We start from the raw sequence: 23,592 nt of genomic DNA on the forward strand, positions 1-23,592 counted from the left end.
ATATCTGCTGTAATATCCGGCTTTTTTGACTGCAATCAAACTCAAGCAGACCACCGTTAGCGCCACAGGTGACGTTAATCATGTTTGGGCTGCAAATATTTATAGCAGAATAACTGAAGCATCAGCACCTTATTCTAATACAGCTTTGGCTCTCGCTAATTAGAGCAATCGAGTTGCTGAACGTAATTTTTATCCTGCAAAGAAGAAGTCACATTGTACGAACGGGAGAAATTAAAATGTCAATAATAGTTTTAATTGATGCATGTTACATTCAATGCCCACCGCGTTCCTCCCACACAGAATTGCATACATACAGAACTGTTCTGCTGTCTCAGATGAGGAATGCAACAGACAACTTGTAAATGCCGTACACTATCATATATTTACATATCATCCTCTGCTTCTGTACATGGCAAATCCTTAAATATGATCAAACATCAGAGGAGTAACAGGATACATGGGTGACTGATTGAATGTAGTTTCTTTGAAGTATATTTAATGTACTTTCCTTCCAAAAAAAGGCATGTGCACACAGCACTGTCATAAAAAGTGAGTCACAATTAGACGTGATAGGTTAAAAATTCCACGACGCCTCTTCTTCTTCTTCTTCTTCATTCATATATCACAAGATAAAACTCTTCCTTCAGCAGGGTTTTTCTTCCAAAATGCACAAAAGTACAAAAAGACATGTAGGTTAACCAACAAAAAAAAAGAGAGAATAGAAAACAAACCAGAAATGTGCTCAGTGCATTAAGACCGTCCAAGGTGTTTGCCCTGTTCCATCTCTGTGATTAAATAGTTCACATTGCTACAGGCAGACAACGAGAGGGCTTCAATCGAAACACAAGTACAGTGAGTAAACAATGGTGAAAGAAAAAAACAAAAAAAGAAGAAGTTAGTAAAACATTTGTGAAGGCAAAATCTGCACTTTTCCTCTTTCCCGGGTTTACAAATGAAGAAACGACAGGTTCTATAATGCTGCAGCTACATCGAGTGTTTTGGCCGTTGAATCCGTCGTACGGGTTTAGTTTGGAGAACAAGACGCTTGAAAGTGTGCTGTGGCTCTGTTTGGTGTCTGCACAGACTTCAACCCTCAAGCGTCCTCGTGGTCTTTTCCAATGAGCCCTGAAAAAAAAAACCCAAGTGCAAACTCCAGGAGGTTCTGTAACTGCTCTCACCATCAGTGTTATGAAGTGCTAAAGAGTAAACCCAGTCTCAGGTGGAGAGGTTTGTAAATCATAAAACGTTATTCTCTGGAGAACGTCATTTATCTAAAGTGGCATGTAGAGGCTTTAGGGTCCCCTCGTAGTGTCGCCTGGCTGGCTGAGCAACCAAACATGTGGCCCCACACACTCACACTCTCACACTCACACACAGTGGAATGACCTCAAACATGACATCCACATGAAGTGAAACAACATGTAAATCATCTGGGGGGAAACAAACCTATAAATACTGTCTGTCTGCTCAGTCAGCTACTGGCCAAATGTGTGTGTGTGTGTGTGCACTAGGAAGACTATCAGGGGTCTGGATGTACACGGCAATTTGTTGTAAAGTCAATTGTGGGTGCAGAATTTCTCTGTTTTTCTTGAAGCCACCTGCCTTGAAGCTGTGTGTGTGTCACAGAACATGACTTGATGTTTATCTCCTTGGCAAGGACCCAACCGTAACATCTACGTGACTGAAACAAAAACAGATATGCAGATCTGGGTTTTGGACACAACTCTGTATTACCAAACCTCATGAAATTCATTCATATCACAAGATTTAAAACTTTTTACAAGTTCAGAAAGGCCAACAGTGTAACTATTGTATTGCAGTTAAAGATAAGCAGAAATTCTTTTGCCACAAAGCATGAGCCTAAACGAGGAGAGACGGTCGCTGCTGAGCTCTGAGATCTTCGGCGAGCAGCTGCAACAGAGACGCGTCGCGTTTTCCACCTTGGCATGGTTTTGACACTTTGATCTTGAAGTCAAAGGCAAACAGTGTTGATATATGTATTCATATAAATAACAAAATAGTACAGTATAAATATAAAGAATCTGTGTGTGTGTGTGTGTGTAGGTGTGTAGGTGTGTGTGTGTGTGTGTGTGTACAGTTGTAAGTGGTGTATGAGTATAGAGTAAGAGTGTGTGTGTGTGTATGTGTGTGTGTGTGTGTGTGTGTGTGCGCTTGCGAGCCAGTGTGAGGACAGGACGGGGGGATTAGAGGTGAGGCTTTCCCTCCCCCACTTCGTTGAAGAGCGAGGTGTAAAACTCCGGCTCCAGCTGCTTGTTGCGGTAACGCTGGATGATCTCCGTTATTTTCTGCTTCCGCCTCACATGAGGCGGGTTGTACAAGTCACTTTCCAGGCGCTTCCGTCGGCACACGTTGATGACTGTCTGGCGCACGAGGAAACCTGAGAAGAAACGCAGACACAGAAAACGTTCAGTGTTCACGTGCAACTGTGTACAAACAATGGACGAATGCTCAGACAGTGATTATGCAGAAAATGTAGAGCCAGAGAAAAACGAGGGGCGGTGTTTTCTAGGCCAAGGCTGGAGCCGAGGCAGAGCTACGTCTCAGTGCTGTTTGTTTGTCTGTCAATCAGCAGGATCACTATCAGGGAGAATGTCATTAAAGTTGACAGACCATAGGCTCAGGATGAATAGAATAGAATCGAAATACTTCATTTATCCCAGCAGCAATAAAGAAAACACCAGTAAACAGTAAACGAAGTCTATAAAAATAGAATCATAGAACCCACGTTCCATTACAATCAGTGGAAAGCTGAGACAGACATTTATTTATTTGTTTTTTCTATGGTTAAATAGAAGAGCGTAGAAAAGATAAAAGCTTTAAATCGTCCCTGTATGGTGTCAAAGAACCAGAAAGTGTCTGTTTTCCTCTCTCAGTGATCGTACCTTGTGGAGGATACAAAGGACGCCAGTTCTGATACAAACCATAACCTCTGATGTGAATAACTCATAAATAATGGAGTATATGTCATGCACATTTCAAGAACGTCTCACATTAACATGTGCACATTATTCGTGAACAGATTATTCCCTCTGATGCACTAAGACTTGTTGACCTCAAGAAAGTGTGGCAGGGGAAGGAAGTACGATTCCAGCCAGTGAGCACTCACCTAGCGCTCTGCGGCTGACCACCATGCCGTCCACCAGGGGAATCACCATGCCAAACTTGCCCACAGCTCCATGCAGCCGGATCCTGAAGAGTCCCGTCTTCAAGGGGTGGATGAAGATCAGAGGAACATCCTTTTCTAGTAACCCTGACCTACAGCGTCGATGACAAACGAGAAAAGGAAAAAATAAAATACATGACTTGCTACACGCCTTAATGTTTAAGGATGGAATCATGTTTTAAACAATAACTCTTTACTATGGTAGCACACATAATAATCATAATAATTCAGTTGCAGAGGCACTAAAAGCTACCAGCAGCTATATTCCATGACATCTACCATCCTGAAAAGCTTTTGACAAACAAGAGAACCAGAAAAATGAATGAAAAAGAGAGACAGTGCAACTAAATACACCTCACTGGAGCTTCACAAAAAACAAAGAGGAGTTTGACAAAGGTATGAATGATTCATTTAAACTGTATTTTAATGTGCAGAAGCTTCTGTTTTCCTCAACGTACACACAGCACTTCATCACAGGCTAGTGTCAAATGATTCTCAGCTTTGCAATCAAGCTGAACCGAACAAAACTAGTATGATTATAACAATTAATCCTTTTTGTACAAAACCTGAAGTTTCCTTAACACTCAGAGCAGTTGTCACATCTCGGCCACACTTCCTTTTCTCTGCCTGCATCTGCAGACGCTGTGTGTAGCGCTTCCTGTTTTGCACTGCGTGTCGAAGCACACTGGGTTTTGCAAAAATGTTTTTTCTTTTTGTAGTTTTTTTTTTTGTTCTTCCTTTTTACATACGATCAAAATCAAACCATCGACCGCACGTTCCGCACGCTGGCAGCAAAGTGATCTGAGAGTAAACACTTGAATACCTGCAGGAAGTGCTGTTGCTCATGCTAGCTTCCAGGCCGGTGCTGGTTTCCGCCAAGAGATCAGTCAACGGGAAGTTTTCTAAAAACACAAAAACAACGATATTCATACACCGCGATCCTTGGGTCACGTTCTTATGAAACAACTGGGTCAGTCTGTTTCAATTCAGACAGAATTCAGGACATTTGTTGCTGCACCCTCAGTTTGTTCAGAGTTTATATCTTTATTTGAACTATTTTGCCAGAATCTGGAGAATTTAGAATGTTTTAAAATATGACCTGGGACCATTTTAAGGGTTCAGAATCACAAGAAATACAAATCTCTGAGCCTGTAATGTAATAATAATAATGAGGACACATGCGTAGAAATGATTAATCAGCTCCAGCAGAGGCCATAGTTGTAATTAGGGCTCTTTAAATGGAGACACAGTTGGTACTGGGGCCCTATACAGTTTCAGTAAGTGCATATATGGCTGATGTAATATGGATGCATCCATACTTCCAATGAAAAATACCGTCTTTGGTCAACATTTCACCAACTTTTAAGGCCTATAAAATCAGTAGACCTTCATATGTGGCAGGTACGCTCAGCCAGTGTGTTGCTATGCTGACATGGACGACCTTGGCCCTCCTTCCTATGGTCACCGTTTAAGGCTCTGGAGGTTCACTACTGTTTAGGGTGAACTTATTGACATGTACGAAGACAGACATGAATATATTTTTCCTCACCACTAGTAGACTTAAAGTACAAGACAAGAGAGTGCGTGCCTACCGATATCGTCAAAGCGTTCCACCCAGACCACAAACACTTTGGTCTCAGGGCCCAGCTGGGGAAAAGACTTTCCAGTTGATGACCTCTTTGTCTTCACCAAAGGACTCAGCTATAGATAAATCACAAACAAACAGAAACGGTTATCTGCGCGTCCAGCACACAGTCCACACACACTCACACGAGACAAACTTTACCTTTTTAGCAGACTCCAGGTTTTCAGAGTGGTTGGGGAACAGTTCCAGTGTCAGGTTGGGTTGTTTGCCAGGCACGAGGTCTGTGTTGGTGTCCGCCTCCACCGTGGAGTCACTGTGCACTGATGACTCCTCTGTCAAAGAGCACATCACAGCTCTGTTGATCCTGAATCCCACACTGGGTCAGGGCTAGGGTTTTACATACGTAAAGGTGGTGAATACTCACCGGAACTTTCTGTTAGAGACGGAACAACGAAGGCGATTTCTGTCAGAGCATCAGCGTAGTACAAAACCTTCTTCTCTCCGTTGAACACTGAACCTCCTGTGTCCTCAGGAGTAGCTGCCTCCTCTACAAACAACAAGTTCAACGCTGACTGAGTCACCACCAACATCCAACATGTGGATAAACAACAGCTGCTGTGATGTGTATTTGTCTAATGCTGGCTTAGCAGCTTACCTGCTTGCTGTATATCATTGCTGTCAGAGCAGGAATTCAGAGACCAGCTGGTGTCTAGATGTCCCGTCCAGCCTGGGTGGCGTCCCACGTCCACAGGCCAGCCCAGAGACAAGAGGAACTCCAGGAAGTGGGGCTGCACACTGCTGGGAGACTCCACGTTCCTCAGAATCTGACCACAAACAACAAGAACAGATCCATTAATTAAACGACACGGTAAAGCTCTGTGTGCATCTTGTCGTTTAATGAATTACTTGTATACTAGAATTATTTTTTGTCCAGCTGTAAGCAATCAGCCTGTCGTCCCTCACCTCAGGGCTGCTCTTCTGTCCAGCCCTCACATAGAAAACAAAGACCGTGTCGAATGGTCGGCACGGCAGCAGGTCCAGGTAGCTGATGTCATCAAAGAAACCCGGCAGGGACGACTCGAGGCCAATCAAATGAGGAGGTAGACGACTGTTGTTGGGCTCCTGTCGATGATAAATGATTATATAAACGATCATATTAACGACAGCAATATGAGGTATGTGAGAATAATACAGTTATATTCACTAACCTTCAGTGCCTCCAGAGAGAGAAAGCCGAAGTGGGAGAGGAAGAGGCGTGCTGTCTGGAACTCATGCGAGGGTGGAGGAGGTTTGCAGTCCGTCTGTGGGTCAGGGTAAGGCTTGGACTTCCAGATGTCCTCGCTGAGGCGCTCCAAGGCGTTCTCATACTCTATTTGCTTGGTCATTAGCATACGAAGCTTGTCGTGCTGAACCTCGAGCTGAAAAGAAGGCGATGGGATGATTTTAATCAAGCTGTGTCTGATGCAAGCCCCACAGCACAAACACATGCAACCTCCAAGATGTGGTCTAAAACGCCGGCGTGAACCATTTAACGGGAAAAGAAATACAGTTTTATACCTGTTAAATCTAACCCAGTTCAGTCCAGTACAACAGTCTGTCCACAGATCCAGTCTCTGTAAAGCTTGTACTGTTCACTTTGTTAAAGCTGAATCAGAGAGGCACTGATATATCTGTGAGTAGTTACTGACAGCTCTGGATCAAATCATTGCAAGGGCACGGCACTGGATCAGAAAACTACACAAAACAATCATCACCAAACCAGATAATTTGACCCAAGTGAAATTTCATCTCTCCGACGACTCACGCAGGGGTCATTACTAATCTTTAGTTTGTGGTCTGAGTTTGTACCATAACAAATAATACCAGTAATAATATGCACGGCTTTATTTCAGGCTTGGTTTACATTACACCACGATGTGGACACCAGCTCAACAACAAGGCTACACACTGAGCTACTCTCTCACCTCCTTGTTGACAATATCATCCAGGTCTGGGATACTGACATCGGCTTTGACAAGAGGGATCTTATCCACCTCCTCAGGAAAGGGTCTCTGCTTGACATTGTACTTGATCCCCACATCGTTGTTGGGTGTTGGACGGCCCTCTGGAACAAACACCTGCTGTGGGACGAGAGAAGCAAACACACGGACAGCTGTGTTATCAGATGGAAACAGAGGCTCTAACACTTGATATTAAAATGTTTTTTTAATGATACTGGTTGAACATAATTGTCTCTCATTTCGCAGTGATCTACGATGTGATCTCACCCTCTGGTTGGCCCGAGCTCCCCTCGGTTGATGGAAGAGCTGCATGGTCCAGGCATGTCTGCCAGCCGTCCCTCGGATCAACACCGTTACCGATGGACTGGGGTCTGTGAATACAAAACGCTCAGACTTAGGGAGAAACAGGACGGCCTATTTGTTATTGATTTTAAGCTAACAGTGCTTCGTATAAGGAGGATGATTCAGCCTCTACTTGTACATTAAAAGTAAACCAGACAGCGCAACAGAAGCTCCAAATATAAAACAATCTCAAATCAAAGGACAGATGACGAGCTACTGACTCTGCTCATTGCCAAGAGGCTGCTCCAGCATTGCGAGGATGACAGAGTTGTCCAGGACAAAGTAGCGGAAGTTACTGGCTCCTGTGGCGCTCAGTCTGGCATAGCGTATCAGGGTGTCCTCATTCAGCAGGCTGCAGGTGGAGGCAGGTCCACTGGGAGAGGGGAAGGCCCCCAGCACCTGCATGATACTGGGAAACACCAAAGAAGCAAAGCAAGCAGGAACATAAATATGAATAAACCAGGTCAACGGGTACATTTTACTTCTAATAGCCACGTCTGACGTTGGTGATTCTGCAGAAAAACATGGGTAACCCAGAGAATGAAACAGAAAGCAAGGAAACAGTTTAAGCCTCTCTGCAGGATCATCTTCTCGGCATATGTGAAGTCCTGCACCTCTATGGAAACAGCACAATATGGCTAGAAGTAGTCAGAACTGTCTTGTGCAGCATAACGATGCCATAATGCCATAAATCAAATCAAAAAACAAAAACGCTGAATTGTTACCAAGGAGTTACCAATACTGGAAAAAAATAAAATGGTGACCCTACATATTAGCAACAGTTCATTAAGTACATTTTGATTTTGCTTCTCTTCTCCTGCATTAGAGCCACACAGTCCCTGAATGTTGGTCACATGACTGTAGGTGAGTCTTGGAGGAATCGGCTTCCAGGTCTGGAGTGACCAGAACTGATGAAGCCCCTTCGATGAGAGGTGAAACGTCTTCAAGGAACTCAACCAAGTCCAGCTGCTACGATTAATCTACGAGAAGAGCCATGACCTGGACGACTGAGAACCTTCACAGACATGCAAAGTTGAGTGACAGAGAATTTTTTGTTTGTTTTTTTCCACAGAAAATGTGATGGGAATAAATATTATGGTTTTTCAGCTTACAGTCAGTCAGGTCTCTTGACTGAAAGTCACGTCACAAACGAGAAGTTCATAGACTGTCGACAGGTTCTGGCTCTGATAAATGGTGTCATTTTGGCAGCTTTGCAAACACAAACCCAGTGGGTTTACAGCGTTACACAATGATTAAAATTTGGGGTCAAATTCCTTTCATTCTTCTGCTTGACTGGACTATGTTTTCCTATATTTTCTGTGGTTCTAATTTGCTTTGTTTTTATGTTAAACATCGTCCTTATTGTGTGACTGAGCACTGCTACAGCTGACCAGTCAACTCACTGGATAATAGCTTGCAGACTAACGAGCATGCAAATCACCACTAACGGCACGAAAGCAACAGCTACAAGCACTTCTTTCAAGCTTTTCAGCGAGCCAAGGTGCATGACAGGTGTCTCTGTTTCAGGACAAAGAGAAGACGTCACAGACATACAGCTACTGTTTGGGTTTAATTTAATTACCATCATGCCGGTAATGGAACAACGATGGTGACTGTTTGATGCAAACTAGTCACAACGTGTTTTTGGCTTTATACCAAAAAGCAGAGAAGCATTTTCATTCAAAGATTCGTGTCCAACAGCAGCCTCTTCCGTACACAGACACATAACATCATCACTCGTCTTTTCTTGAACTAACTCTGAAAAGCCTCACCAGGACAGAGTGGCCTCAGCAGCATCCTTTACCCTCATCGAAGCAGGGTTGTGCTCTTTCTCCCCTTTATGTCGGACTTCCTGTTCCTGCCGGGACTTGCTGCCAGAGATACCCAGCTCCACGATCTCCAGCACTTCTACCAAACAATCCTGAGAGGACAGAGAAACATTCATTTTAACAAACAACATTTTTCTGTACTAACAGTGTACCTGAAAGACGACTTAAATCCGTCTTTAAGCTCACCTTCTCATCCAACATGTCAGGGTGCTCTGTGAGCCACACACAGAGGAACTGGAAGGCAGCTACGATCATGGAGTGGAGGTCTCTCGACTGAAGAGGGGCTGGACGGCTGCACTGGTACACGATGTAGCCGCATATCGAGCTGACGGCACGTTTACGGTCCGCAGAGTCAACTCCCACTTTCACCTGACAAACACAGGCACATTTAATGCATTAGATGTGCTTGAAAAACACTTAATTTCATGCTATAGGTAACTGTTTTTAAAGTTGTTAGTGCATTATTGATAGGTTCCTCTTAAAACTAATACACATTTGATGATTTGTAGTAATGTAAAAGTCTTTTCTTTGCTCCTCAGCAGGCTAAACCGGTGTGGTATCATCATAAAGCCAAGCACTACCAGCCAGTGTGCTGTTTGGAAAACGATGCACCTCACGGCAGTGTGTTGTTTAAAACAGACAGCACAGCCACTACATGGCACACAAACTGTAGTCTGTGAAGAAACTCCTCTTCTGGCAACTTCCTCATAACTAACTCGGACATTTCTGACTTGACATGTTCACATGAATCATGGAAACGCATTATTAGTTCTCTGTGAGGCGAGGTTGTCTCATTTGTGTAGGTGACCAGGATCAAGGTCTAACATAAAGTGTTTCAGGACCAGACTTTTCTTTTGCCAAATCTCTCTGCTAAGCCTGCACTTTTACTGAAGTTAGACCTTACTGGCTATGGCAGAAATAGAGTTTAAAAAGCTGGCTGAGACCTGTGTGGGTACCTTGGCCAAGCCAGCTAATAACGACTTCAGATTATTACACTGAGCTTCTGTGGTGTTCACGTTACCTTGGCAAGTCCGGCCAGCAGCTCCAGGGCAGCCAGTGAAATGCTCATGTCCTGCCTCCACTGGGAGTTGAGCCTCTGAGTGACCAGGTGGATGCTGCGCACCAGAAGGCCTGCCGCTGTATCTGTAAGAGCTAGACCATATAACACCCCGAAATACCAAACACGGCAAAGAATAGAGCAGTGCAGGATTAAGGCAGCAGAGCCGTTACATCAAACAGGATGAATGCCCGGTTAGAAGGTGGGTTTTTTTGTATCGACAACATGCATTCATAGAATTTAAAATCAGCACAGCACACTACAGAGAAAATATGGGTAGACTTCAGCAGAGACAGGAGCAAACAGGCGGCTGAAGAACAGGACTGAGCGATGTCAACATCTTCACATCACAATTTGAACTTTTAAAAACAATTCCATGTAGATTATAATGACTGTCCATCAAGCTGCATGCACAGTCAGATCCATAAATACGTGGACACTGACACAATCTTCAGTATTTCGGTTCTGTACACCACCACAATGGATCTGAAAGTAAACAATCAAGATGTGCTTCAAGTGCAGACTTTCAGCTGTAACTAGAGACTATTTACATCCAAATCAGGTGAACAATGAAGGAATTACAACACATTTTATATGTGCCCGCCACCTTTTTAAGGGACAAACAGGAACTGGACAAACTAACAAAAGCGAAAAATAAGACCAGAGCATTTGTTAACTTAGCAACAGCTGCTAGCAGAGACAACAGCAATCAGTTACAGGCTAACTGGCTATCTAGACCGAATTAACCACTTCAGGGTGACGTCTTCCAGAAATTTGTCACAGAACAGCAGCGTGCCAAATCGGGAATGACCGTAGTAGATCAGACAGAGCTTACTTCTGGGATCTGCGTCATAGTTTCGGCCCATCACGACTACAACGTGACTGTGAAGCTTCCAAACTGAAACCGGGTCAGCAGCGTTACCACAAGTCTCTGGTTAAGGTATCCTCAAGTTCTGTAGCAGTGGGAACGCCAGGTGTAAACACAGCAGACGTTCTGAGTTGTAAAATGTGTGAAACAGTATGCATGTAGCCTCAGTTTATCCCACTATTTACATGGTTTAAAACTTTGAAAAAATAATGGCTGCTGAGATTGATGCTAAACAAGAAAGGAACCCTGAAGTGAAAGCCTCCTTCCTGCTAGACATGGTTGCTTATAAGCAGCCTTGTGCTCTGTGACAACTGATATAAAGTTTAAATAAATAAATAAAAGATAAGGAAAGAGGCCAATATGAATACATTTTAACTGAATAATCCTAAAATGCCAACATATCACGGTGTCCTGAGTTGGTTAGAAATCGCTCAGTCCTGCAGAGGAAGGAAACAACTTTCTGAGAGGCTTTAGATGAGGTCACGTTATGGCAACAAATCATTTACAGAAAGAAATGCAGATCAGGAACTTCTTATCTCTCAGCAGCGTTAAACAACATCACAGCAAACAGCTCTGTATCACCTACAAAGACATTTTACCCAGCGCTTCCTAACTCTGCACACCACTTTAACCACGTTAGCTATAAAAAGCAAAGGAGTTCATTTAGTAATCAGCAAGCAGGTACAGATCACTGCAGTTAGTCCACCTGTAGGCCTGTTATCCATCATCAACCCAAGAGCGCGCTAATGTGTTAATTCCCAAAGCACAAGGAGGTGAGTGTATGCGGAGTAGCTGCGTGTCTCACCATAGTCTCGAAGCAGCGCCTGTGCAGGACGCTCAGAGTCCGGGCTGGTGGCCTCCGTGCTGCCTCCACTGGTGAAGCTGATGCCGCTGTTGGTACGGCTGTGACTCTGACTCCTCACCGTCATGTGACTTCCATCTATACTCCCCTGTGGCCACAAAAACACAGCAATGTTGACGTCCAGACCAGCCTCTGGCACTGTAAAATGTGAGCAGTTCATCAGACAATAGCAGTAATGTGAGCCTTACTGTTTCAGTCTGTGCACCTATGGACTCTAATAACGCTGAGTCTTGGACAATATTTAGCATTGCACCTGAGGGGAAGTGAAAAGATTAACAATGAGACCGTATAAAGAACATAAACGCACTGCAACACAGTCATAAACGGTTTATGTCAGCATGAAGACAAGCAAAACTGAAAGGCACGATAAAGAGCGTATGAAGATTCATGCAGATACCCAGGATGAGCTGAGTGTTTGTGGGGTCAGTCTCGGTCTGCAGCGCTCCTATGAGGACATTAACGAGACGTAGTCTCAGCGATAGGAAGGACACCGGCTGGTCATGAGGCCATCCGTCCTCCTCATTGAACTTCCCCTCGAGCAGAACCTAAAGAACACAAAGTCAGCATGTTAACAGCCAGGGTTATCTGAGAATGATGCCGCATCTACAGGCCCACAACAGCATGTGTTTGACAAACTACACTGACTAAATTCTCTTTAATGGCAATGAAACAAACCACCAACATAACATCAGTAAGCAGGGCTGTGTTATTGCCCCACGGATCCTCCATCTGTTACCTCTGATTTGATGTTGCCAAAGTGGTGCGGCAGCGGCAGCATGGCCAGCAGGATGTTGATGGAGGCTCTCCTCAGGTCGGTAGGATTCACATACATCTTGAATTTGGACAGCTCCCTGACAAATGTAATGAAGATGAGTTTCAATCAATATCTCAGAACAGAAACCTGACAAAAATCATTCTGACTTACAAATAAAGATGCAGATATTTCATAAACTGATTCAGAGTTGTAGTAACAAACTACCTGTCTGGCACAATAGTCTCCAGTGCAGCTATGAAGTAGGGCACCACCACATTGATGCCCTTCAGGTCGGTACAGAAGAGAGAGGAAGAGTTGAGAATGATAGACGCTAGAACTGGTCTACAGATGAAATCGGAAATCTGGAGGCCCTGAATCAGGACCATGTAGAACCTGCAGAAAGAGAGAGCGGAATAATAGTACCCTTTGTTCTGTCCGGTTTACAGTTTAAAGCAGGTCAAGGTTTTAACTGGAATCAAAGCGTGTGCACACAGTTCGGCTGGCATTACTGTTTGAGTTAAACACGGCTACCTTGACAGGTAAACAGGCAGAATCTCCTCTCCAGTTTTCTTGCTACAGAAGATGCGACAGAGAGTCCCGCAGGCCTCGGCCCGACCCGCCTCGTAGCTCTCTGGGAACTCGTTGGCATCAAACATGGGGTTGGACACCATGGAGTCGGTGGACATCTGGGATCCCTTCCTCCTCAGCTCCAGGCCCACCTGAGTGGCTATCGCTGTAGAGAGTGGGACGAGACAAAGAATGAAAGGACCCTGAATTGTAGTGCGGTCAGTAGGATTCATGCATGTATGAGAAACAAGCAAACATAGACACGTATCTGCTATATGCACACTGGAACAAAAATGAAACAGTAAAAAATTTGGAACACAAAAGCAACGGAAAGCAGAAATTGAATTTGCTATCACAAGAAGAGAGAAGACAGACTTAAATGACTGCAAACACACTCACATCCTTTTAAAGCATTCATAAAGGGAACTCTGACACAAAGAGTTTGCCGTACAAGTTCCACCTATCGCTAATCGTGACCCAGTGTGGTGTGCTGGTACTAAAACGTGTTCACTGCTGCAAGACGACAAAGCAAAATCCCTGTGTCAGCTCCCTCAGAGTTGCAGTTATATGGCTGTCACTCAAGGTACAGAACATTCACTTCATGCATTGAGGCACCAAACCAATAACATCACAACTTAAGTTAACTGACAACACAAAAAAATAAATTACAAGAAACAAAACATTAATGCTGAAACTTGAGGGGGGGAATCGAAAAACTGAATAGTAAGGATTAGCGTGACTCAAAGGAAAAGAAAACCACAACTTAAAATGGGGTGGCATTGTCACAAACTGGCGACGTTATGGGCGAGACAAGTGGTCAGTTGGTGAAACCCATTCCATCACCTTTGAAGAAACGCTGAAAGAACGCTGGTGAACTTTTATATATATGTATATGTATATATGACAAAGAGTGGGAACAGAAAAACAATGGTGATAATGGCGATGATCATGAGGAACTCAACTCAAGAAACGGAAATCAAGTGAGGAAAAAAAAGCTGCCGTTCCTACTTACAAGATTTATAAGAAAGGAGAATTTGGATAAAAGAGGCTGCAAGATAACAGAAATAGTGGAGAGAGACAAAATCAAAGCAGATCCAATATTTTGGGATCAATTCATATCAGGCATGAATTGTGTGGTTTTTTTTTTTTTGTTCGTTCTCCTCAATACATGACCTCTGAACCATTACAACTCTTTAACATTAATAAGACATGGTAGACACGTGCAGGACACTACACCAAAAAGAGAACAATAAATGGAGAGCCAATAATGAGCCAGATTTGTTTTCAAACACTACGTACTGCAAGTTCTGTCAGTGTGACTCCTCTATAGTGATGAACTTTAACAATAAAATGACTGTATGAAATCCTTAGCATATGGTGCTAGACTATATGCAGTTTTAGCCAGGTTTAAATCGTTGGTAGATGCAAATGGATTAGAATCTGATGGAAGTCTCATGTGAGGCCACTTCTAACCAAGCCCTCCACACACAGAAAGGCACGACAAAGTTTCAGAGAAAATGGTGAAAAAAGAAAAGGACAGTCCAACAACGTACAGTAAAACGTAACACCAAAAAAGACACAACTCCACAAAAACACGTACTAACAAACAGCAACAGAACACCCACCTTCCCCATGCATTAATGGAAACGCTATTAGCCATGGCGTCACTTCTTACCCGTCATGCTGGGGTCCCGGCTGAGGCCGCTGTGGAGCTTACAGTGGACCAGAGCGGCATCGAAAAGCCACTGGCCAAACAGGTTAAGGATGCTGTTGACCTTTGGCCGAGCTGGGGCTGGCAGGGGCCGAGACTCCCAGCTGCTCTGGTTGGGGCTGGAAAGCAAGGTCGGGGACGATGACGTTTGCTGCTGCTGCTGCTGCTGTTGCTGAGAGGCTTTGGTTGGCTGATTACCACTGCCCTGTGGGGTGGGGTGGGGTGGGGTGGGACACAGGAGGATATCTGATTAGGTCGCACACAATGTGTAACAGATCAAACACAGAAGGGTGGAGTTGAAATTAGATTTTCTTGAGACTTCTTCACATAAAAAACGACAAGTGTACTACATGCTTCCATAAAAGTTCTTAGAGGAAAATAAACTATGTCACTAAAAATATTAACTCCGTTCTGTCTGTATACCAACTGCAAGTAATACCAGGCAAAATAAAAAAAACAGAGCTGAGATGTTCCTAACTCTGCTGCTTTGACTGGTTGTAGAAACAGCTGGACTCACAGTTGAACTCTTGCTTGTCGTTTTCGTGACTGCCGTGTGCCGCTGCTTGCGGTTGTGAGGGGGCGTGGTGTTGGTGATGGAGGGGGGCGGGGACATGCTCATCCTGTTGACTGGGGTGGGCGGGGCACTGTCAGCCCTGGGACGTGATATACCTGTTGACAGGTGGAAGGTGAAATGAGCTGTGGGCTACAGATGGCTTTCTCTTGAAACAAGAGGGGAGATTCTGATTAGAATCAGCAAACAAGAAAATCATCATCAGCGGACAGAAGTCGCTTTGGGTGAATATACACATTTGAAGCCACGGCCCATTTTTAATGTTTTAAGAAAGAAAAAGACAATGAATTGGCTTCAGAGTCAGAGTTGATCATAGAAAGCATTCATAGACATGCAAGACAATGTGGTTAGACGTAAATCACCGACAAATATTATGAATCCACGTTGATTGACTTTTGATGGCTGCAGGAGATCCCTGTGAATGATCTTGTAGTTTAGTCTCAGTATCTGGAATCATTTGTTTTGCTAGTGCAAAACTTATCCCAGTTGTTAATCTCATCACCACCAATGCACAGACCAATCCATCATATGCCCACAGTGTCTTATTATAGGATGTATCAGGTGGCATCTATACCATGAGAGAGCAGCACTGGACAAAAAGTGAACACCCTCTCCCGTACGTCTCTCTTTTCAACAGAGACACCTACAGTGTAAAGAGAGAAATACACACTGATACGTTTCTATTCAAATGATAAAGCATGTAATACTGCCTGACATCCTTCATCTGGATCTTACTGAGGATAGTGTCAGAACCACGACTATTACAAAAAAATGAAAACTTGGATTATCAGGTATTAATTAACATTAATAGTTTTTGCATAGTTTACCTTTTTCTTCAATAATCAGCCTTTCTTTCTATCCTTTGGCATCTTTCAGTCAACTTTGCTTATGACAGATTACAATCAACACCATTTATGCTTTGCAGGAATCATATAACTCTCACATAAGCGTGGGGACACCTGACTAAAGCAGACGACTGTCTAGAAAACAGAAACAGCATATTTTAAGTATAAACCCCGACATGATGTACTGAAAAACGCTGAGCGAGTACGTTTGTGGGATCTTACTGCCTTGCTTTTATGATTTAACTGTAAATAAATTCTTGCCTTTGAACCAACGTCTTAAACGTCACACGACGGAGCTTTTCATCCAAACTCAGAATCCTCTTACCCAAGAAGGCGTCTACTAGACAGCTGACGCCCCTCATGGCCCTGAAGAAGATCTGGGGGAGCTGTTTCAGACACGGATGCAGGACAACCTCATGGGGGATGCCGCTCGAATTGAGAAACTGTTCCTGGAACTTTGGAGTGGTGCTGACTATCGCAGGGTTGCTCAGGTCTACCGGGTTGCTGGAAACAAACGGGCAGAGTAGTATTGAGGATTAAGCAAAAAGCTCACAGATGCCACAAAAGATCTGTTTGATATATGAAAGTAGAAATTAATACAAGACAGACCAATGGTTAAAAGGAGGGAACAGTGGATTGATTCAGACAATAGAAAGAACAAGATGTGATTTCTTTTCTTTTCACAGATAGGAACCAGAGTACATCGACAACTTCCACTTCTCTTTAACACACATAAACAAAGAACCTTCTATGTCAGGCAGGAACATGAAGAGGAATATCTTCTTCAGGCAAAGGCATTTATGTCAAGACGTTATGCACCTGAGCATGTGGAGGAAACGGTACCACGTCTGTGCTATGCAGTCATTGTCCATCTCTAAAGGAATTAAACTGGCATCATCATCGGGGACTTTGAACGGTGGGAAGGACGGTCCATGGGTGAAGCGCAGAAGTCTAAATGAAAAGACATGAGACAGGAATATACAGATTACTGCATTTAGTAGACGACAGAACTTAAAAACAAACAGAAAACCTCTTCATTTGTTTGGTTTGCTTCTCGTCTGTGTGCACACAGGAGCTGAATTGTAAAAATGAAAGTACAAACAAGACTCCCTTTCAGTGTGTGAAGACTTTTTATGACCACATAAAATCAAAACGAATCCATTCCAACCTGGAGGTCAGAGCACAGGCCACTCTGCTCCACTGCTCCACCACAGGAGGGTGGTGTCTCCAGTTGGCCAACATTTCCCTTGCAGTCTTCCAGTACGGTGGTGTGGGGAAGCAGCGAGCACATGCCAGCAGCCACACCTCAAACAGCACCGCCATCAGTTTCTCTGCCAGCTTCTCTGCTACTCCGACTGAAACAAAGGGGGGAAAAAATAGATTATTATTGTTATTCGTCATAATTAATAATAAAAATGGGTTTAGGAAGACAGGGCAGGGCTTACCACCAACTGTGGGCGGCGCAAGCAGCGTGTCATTGATGCGAAGCAGGAGGAGCAGCAGCACCTCCCAGGTTTCTCTTACCATGGAAACAGACTCTCGTGCAAGCTTCTGGACTGCAGTCAGAACCTGCTGGCAAAGCCTGATGTGGTTCAGACTGTGATGCTCAGGCCTGGAGGGAGGAACAGTGTGTTTAAAATGAGGGGAGAAGGAAAGACAGAGAGTCGAGCAGATAATGAGAGAAGCAGTGAGACAGTGACAGCAGCCTTTCTACGTGGCATCAGGTACCAAATGCCCCGAGTATGCATTGCTGTATAAATGAGAGCTAATGGAACATAAAGACTCATCAGTCAACTCTTTGGACGTACCTTGGTACAAAGACGTTGTAGAGATGTTTCAGAATGGTCTGGACGTACATGTTGGGCTCCTTGACCACAGGCTGCGGCATCGAGTCTCTGGGTGACACCAGGGCCATCATCCAGTCTGTGTACACGTCCACGCACAGCTTGACAGTGTCGCCCTCCAGGGGGAGGGTCAGGCCGTAGCACAGCACCTCCATGGTCCACTTCACCTGACAACCAAACCATTCTCCTTTACTTAATGTTCTAAAGTTATGAGTCATTTGTGTATTTGGTAGCATTTTGCTCTGTAGTGGATTTCTGCACACAAAACAGGAAGTATAACACCTCTCTAAATATATGTTCAAGGCATTCTCGTGATACACGAGGTGTGTCAGAAAAGTTCCAGGACTGGTGTCACAAAAGATAGATTTCAGACCCAAACTACAAACTACCAATGTTCCCCTTCATAGTAATCTTCCAGGATCCTCTCAGCTCCGTCGTCACAGCCATCTTGATGTTGTCCACATCTTCTAAACGGGTCCTCCTTGAGCTTGGGGAAGAGGAACCAACCCCACAGAGCCAGGTGGGGTGAGCAGGGAGATGTTCTTCTCAGCCAGGAGCTGTGGGATGCTCAGGGCGCTGTGAGCAGGTTGTCATGGTGAAGCAGCAACGACTGGTCCTGACACAACTCTGCCTCTTCTGAACGAAGCAAACGCTGCAGGAACTCTTTGTAGACGAGCTGGTGGATCGTCTGAAGGGGAAAACTCCTAGTTTGTGGTTTGAAATCTATCTTCTGTGACAGCAGTCCTGGAACTTTTCTGACACACCTCGTAGTATTGCACCTTTTTGCCATTCTGCACTTGTCCAAGTGAGAAACTGTGAGGAGTTAAATACATTTATGGATTAACTGTGACATAACAACGAAGGGCCAAGCTGTACAAAAAGATGATGATAGCAATAACAAGACACTGCCACTTTATAGTTTCTTGTTAAACCAAAAACAGACCAGATATTTAAAAGGCAAGAGATGAATGAAAACTGAACGATCATTCAATAGCCTAAGGTATTTCTAAACCTCAGTGTTCATGTATCACAAATGACAGTAATAACAGGGGATGTTTTCAAGGCAATGATGCTGATTTAGTCCTAATATACTCAGTGTGTGTGATTTTCCTACATAACTGAGCTGCAAACTTAGTCCAAAGTCAGCCTGTATTAGAATCCTGCATAACAGTGCTGCCTTGACAGTTTCCTTCCTTCTGTGCATAATTTCCCATGGTCTTCTCTGTAACACTCGCTAAGAAGTCAGCGTGGATGCGTAGCGGCAGGAAGGCCTATCCAAGCTTTATCCTCAGCAGGTAGTGACATTTCAAGCAACAGCAGATGATTTAGAGAAAGATTGCACAAACATTTTTACCCTAACACCGCTCCTCTCACATCACTCCCTGACACATGCTGTCACATCATTAATTGAAGCTGTTGGCTTCCTATGAGCTCCGTGGTTCAGCTGCTCACAATGGTGTCTGTTAGCAGATGGGCCCGTGTTTTTTATCAGAGCACAGGGGAAACTTATTGACAGCTGCTGCAAACAGAGTATGCAAACAAGAAAATCAGAAAGTGATGTGGGTTTTTAAGTTGCTTATCCATCAAATATGGCTTAAATCAGCAACCGTGAGAATCCTGCTGTCGGGCTCAGGAAATCTCTTATTATTAAAAACACAGTAATGTCGTATTGCATTGGGTACACAGTGTGCAGCAGTGGGGGTTTACAACATCTAAACAGCAAGTTATTTCTCATGTAATGGTTTTTTAGCATGTATAAAAAAAATACTCATAGGTAGCCAAATTATGGTCATGTTGACTGCAATGAAAGAAAAAATGAGAGGGAATCACCAGTGCCAGTACTGCTTAAGTTGTGTGTTTCAGATGTAAGCCTCTAGCAGAGATAGGAGAAGCTATTTCTGTAGGGTCGCTACAAAAAACATACTTCAGAGTAAAAGACACATGAGGGTTTTAAATGCACCTTTGGAGAATTAGGGGGGAAAAAAATCCATAGCATGAAATGTCATTACATCTGGCCAATGTCAGAATACACACACACACTAACATCCTGACTGTGAAACATAGCAGTGGTGGTTTTATTGTGCTCTAGTCTTCCTGACAGGAACTGGGAGACTGTTCAAGATAAAAGATAAATAAAAATCAAACACAGTCAGGTCCTTGAAGACATCCTGATTCACAGCGCAGGATAGGGACACAAAGCTCAAATCCAGAAAGACGTTCTGCAGCCCTAAGCCTAAGCCCTGCTAAAACATCATTAATGGAAACTCACAACAGCCTACATGCAGATATACACACGAGAAAAGGAGAACCAGCTGGAATATACTGTCCATGTAAAAACCTGATACTGACATCGAAGCTTCATTATTGCCTTCATTGTAAATCAGTGTTCTTAGTTGTTTTTGCTTTGTGTTTATGAGGTTAAAACTCAACTCAACTCAACTCAAACTTTATTTATAGAGCACATTTAAAACAACCGGGGTTGACCAAAGTGCTGTACAGAATGAAAACAACATGAAAACCACAGAAAACTGTTGTGCAGCTTTTCCACTGGTTGGCACAAACACACACTGACACACACGGCAGTTATCTTACATGTATGTAGAACAGCAATGTCATCTGAATGCAGTGAGCATGAGGCGGGAACTGGCGTTCACCCATGTTGGATTTTAGCTCCTACTATGTTAATAGCATTTCAGAAAATATACTTTGGTTGCTTAGCAGTGTTTGAGGAGATCAGACACTCTGAGTTTGCCCTCATTGTAACCTGGTAGTTCAACCTATTTTATTAAACAGCATCACTACGCACAAAAACATCTGAATATTACTGTTTTCTAATTCCTTGGATAATTATTACAGCACCAGCTAACAGCATGGTAGGCACTGAGCTGTCTAAAATACCTCTTTGAGACCAATCCCCCCCATTAAGTCGTGACAGTCCCCCAAAGTCTTGGTGATGGAGTTGATGGTTTTATGGTGTGCATGTTGGTGTGGGGCACCGTCTCACCTCTTTGTCTGTTTTCAAGATGTTCTCTGTGGCCACGGGGCTCACAGCCGTTCCCAGGGGCTTGACCACAGCATTGGCCACCTCTGTGCCCACCGTGGTGGGGTAGGTGTGCAGGACGCTGAGGTGGCCCTGGTCACTCTGCACCACCAGCTGCAGCGAGCGCCACTCGGAGTACATGCTGCTGATGTGTGCTGCCTCTACTCACAGCTCCTGCCTCCACCTGCTGACACACAGATCCACAGGTGAGCTTAGCATAGCAGGTAGGGAGAAGAAGGAACAGGCTGCTGTGAAATCTAATGTCTAGCACCGATACAGTCGCGTCCTTCGTTGTGAGAATACTTCTCCTCAAATGGTGCCCTGCTAACACAGAGTCATACACTCATCACACCTCCTTCACAGTTCCATCATGTTTGACGATCTTAATGACCACCACAGTGTTTCTGCTTTACCGTGTTTAACTGGTACCACGTATAGCTAGCTGTGTTTCGGTGCGAGGAGAACGCAGGAATAAAACGCTAGCTATGACAAAAAAATTAATCAGCTGTTCTTGAAAAATGGTAAACATCCTGAACCAACCCTTGGAGAGAGTGGACTGTTCACTGACATGAACCCTGACAGATCCGTACTGCTGCTGCTGCTAACACTGGGCTCTACTAAAGCTAGACTTACGGAGCATATTTCAAATACTAGCTGCAGTTTATCTCCTGGAAGATAACGAACTGAAGGAATGTGACAAATCCACCGTTTGTATCCTGCACCTCGGGTCAGTAATGAGCAGAGGAATTACAACCAGGAAACGGCTCTGGAAATGAGCCGCTTGCTAACGTTAGCTACCGCTGACATCAAAACATCTTTCCCATCCTGCTCATGACATTATCTGAATCTTGCTGCCGGTTGGCTTTTGTATTACACGGCTCTTCTTTGGTAAAAAAAAACGATGGTACAGTGCGCTAACTTATCAGTTATCTGAAACTACGTTGTGGCTGATCCGACGCTGCTAGCTAGCTCTGCTGCGCTAGCCTGTTAGTTGACATTAGCTAGCTGAGCTAGCTGTCATCTGTGCTAACTACCTAACTTTGCAGAGACGCTAACCACTGCTCGAGAGCTAAGCAAACGATATTCTTCAATTTACCTGGACCAGTTGGAAATGTTGTCATAACAGAGTTCTGAAACTCGCAGTCTGTGCTTTCTCTGTATCCTGGTCTAAACCATAACAGCCTCCATCTTCGCAATGTCAAGGCTTGAATATTGCAGCCTGACGGGCTAACGGGAAGCAGGAGCCGCAGCTCGACGCCCCCCACTGGTCGGGACAGGCAGTGCACCAGAGCCGACGCTGCCTTCAGGAGCTCCTGCTGAGCCGCTCTGTAACTAAGCGCTGTTTAGTACAAAATAGTCTGTTATATCTGTTTCCTTTTTTCATATGTTGTGATTTGTTGCAAGCTTTCATCGCTTGGAGGTTTGTGTGATATTTACACATTTAGAAAAAAGTGCCTAAAAGGAACAGGAAACCTATGAAAGCCCGTTTCCGCCAATAAAAATATAAAAAGTCATAATTATGACTTTTTATCTCATAAATATAACTTTTTTATATTTTTACTGGCGGAAACGGGCTTTCATAGGATACAGTGTTACAAGTTACACAGTTTATAAAAAGGAAATAAACGTCAGATGAAACACTTCAGATCCAAGGTCTTCAAAATGATAAGATGTGAATCTGAGATGATCAGATTTCATTCTGGTTTTAGAAGATTAAAATTAGGATGAATCAAAGACTAAATAGAAAAAATATAAGTGTCTAGTTTGCATACAATAGGCACTGTCATTCTTTCTTTGTAAATGGTTGTTTGTAGGGCTGCAAGGTGGCGCAGTTGGTAGCACTGTTGCCTTGCCTGCGTGGAGTCTCCATGTTCTCCTCGTGCAGCGTGGGTTCTCTCCAGGTTCTCCAGGTTCCTCCCACAGTCCAAAAACATGCTGAGGTTAATTGGTGATTCTAAATTGTCTGTAGGTGTGAATGTGAGTGTTCACCCTGAGTCAGCTGGGATAGACTCCAGCCCCCCATGACCCTAGTGAGGATTAAGGTGCAGAGATGATGGATGGATCACAGGTGTCAGTGTCCACAGTTAAGTATGTTTTACATTGCCATGAGCTGAGAGGCTGCTGTACAAGAGTGAGAGACAAGAAGGACGCCTTTCCTCTAGAAGAAGAACCTTAAGATTCAACTGAAGTCTGCTGCTGATCACATGGACAAAGAAAAGGCCTTCTGGAGGACATTTCTGTGGTCAGATGAAACAAAAATTAAACTTATTGGCAATAATGACCAGAAATATAGAATAGAATAGAATAGAATAGAATAGAACTTTATTGATCCCTTTGGTGGAAACCTCAGGGAACATTGTTGATATGTTTGGAGTAGAGACAGTGAGGTCCTTAACCCCAAGAACACCAAACCTACCATCAATCATGGTGGTGGCATTATTCTCTGGGGCTGTTTTGGTGCCACTGGAACTGGTGCTTCAGACAAAGTAATTGGAATAAAGAAGGAGGAAGATTACCTCCACATTCCTCAGAA

The 23,592-nt window shown here is 43.9% G+C and overlaps 1 protein-coding gene across 3 annotated transcripts; it reads right to left on the minus strand.

Annotated features, from left to right (window-relative positions):
- Positions 1-231: 231 nt before the first annotated feature.
- On the minus strand, positions 232-22,244 carry ralgapb (Ral GTPase activating protein non-catalytic subunit beta). Of its 3 annotated transcripts, none has more exons than XM_008291411.1 (30): positions 22,156-22,244; positions 21,024-21,243; positions 17,984-18,186; positions 17,621-17,787; positions 17,344-17,530; positions 16,995-17,126; positions 16,501-16,679; positions 15,277-15,428; positions 14,724-14,964; positions 13,013-13,214; positions 12,707-12,874; positions 12,464-12,578; positions 12,125-12,272; positions 11,916-11,980; positions 11,671-11,815; positions 9,962-10,083; positions 9,127-9,309; positions 8,884-9,032; positions 7,333-7,520; positions 7,037-7,140; positions 6,734-6,889; positions 5,978-6,187; positions 5,733-5,891; positions 5,425-5,593; positions 5,194-5,316; positions 4,971-5,101; positions 4,777-4,885; positions 4,008-4,086; positions 3,128-3,276; positions 232-2,398 (listed from the first exon to the last, which is right to left on the minus strand). In XM_008291411.1, the coding sequence occupies exons 2-30, from the start codon at positions 21,198-21,200 to the stop codon at positions 2,205-2,207; spliced, it is 4,506 nt and encodes a 1,501-aa protein (XP_008289633.1). In that variant the 5' UTR covers positions 21,201-21,243; positions 22,156-22,244; the 3' UTR covers positions 232-2,204. The 3 variants fall into 3 exon arrangements, with proteins under 3 accessions (XP_008289633.1, XP_008289634.1, XP_008289632.1); XM_008291412.1 differs by having other exon boundaries at positions 6,734-6,886; positions 21,024-21,246; positions 22,156-22,240; XM_008291410.1 differs by having other exon boundaries at positions 21,024-21,246; positions 22,156-22,240.
- Positions 22,245-23,592: the final 1,348 nt, after the last annotated feature.

The sequence above is a fragment of the Stegastes partitus genome, unplaced genomic scaffold (assembly GCF_000690725.1).
Source record: "Stegastes partitus isolate 25-593 unplaced genomic scaffold, Stegastes_partitus-1.0.2 Scaffold742, whole genome shotgun sequence".
Taxonomy (NCBI): domain Eukaryota; kingdom Metazoa; phylum Chordata; class Actinopteri; family Pomacentridae; genus Stegastes; species Stegastes partitus.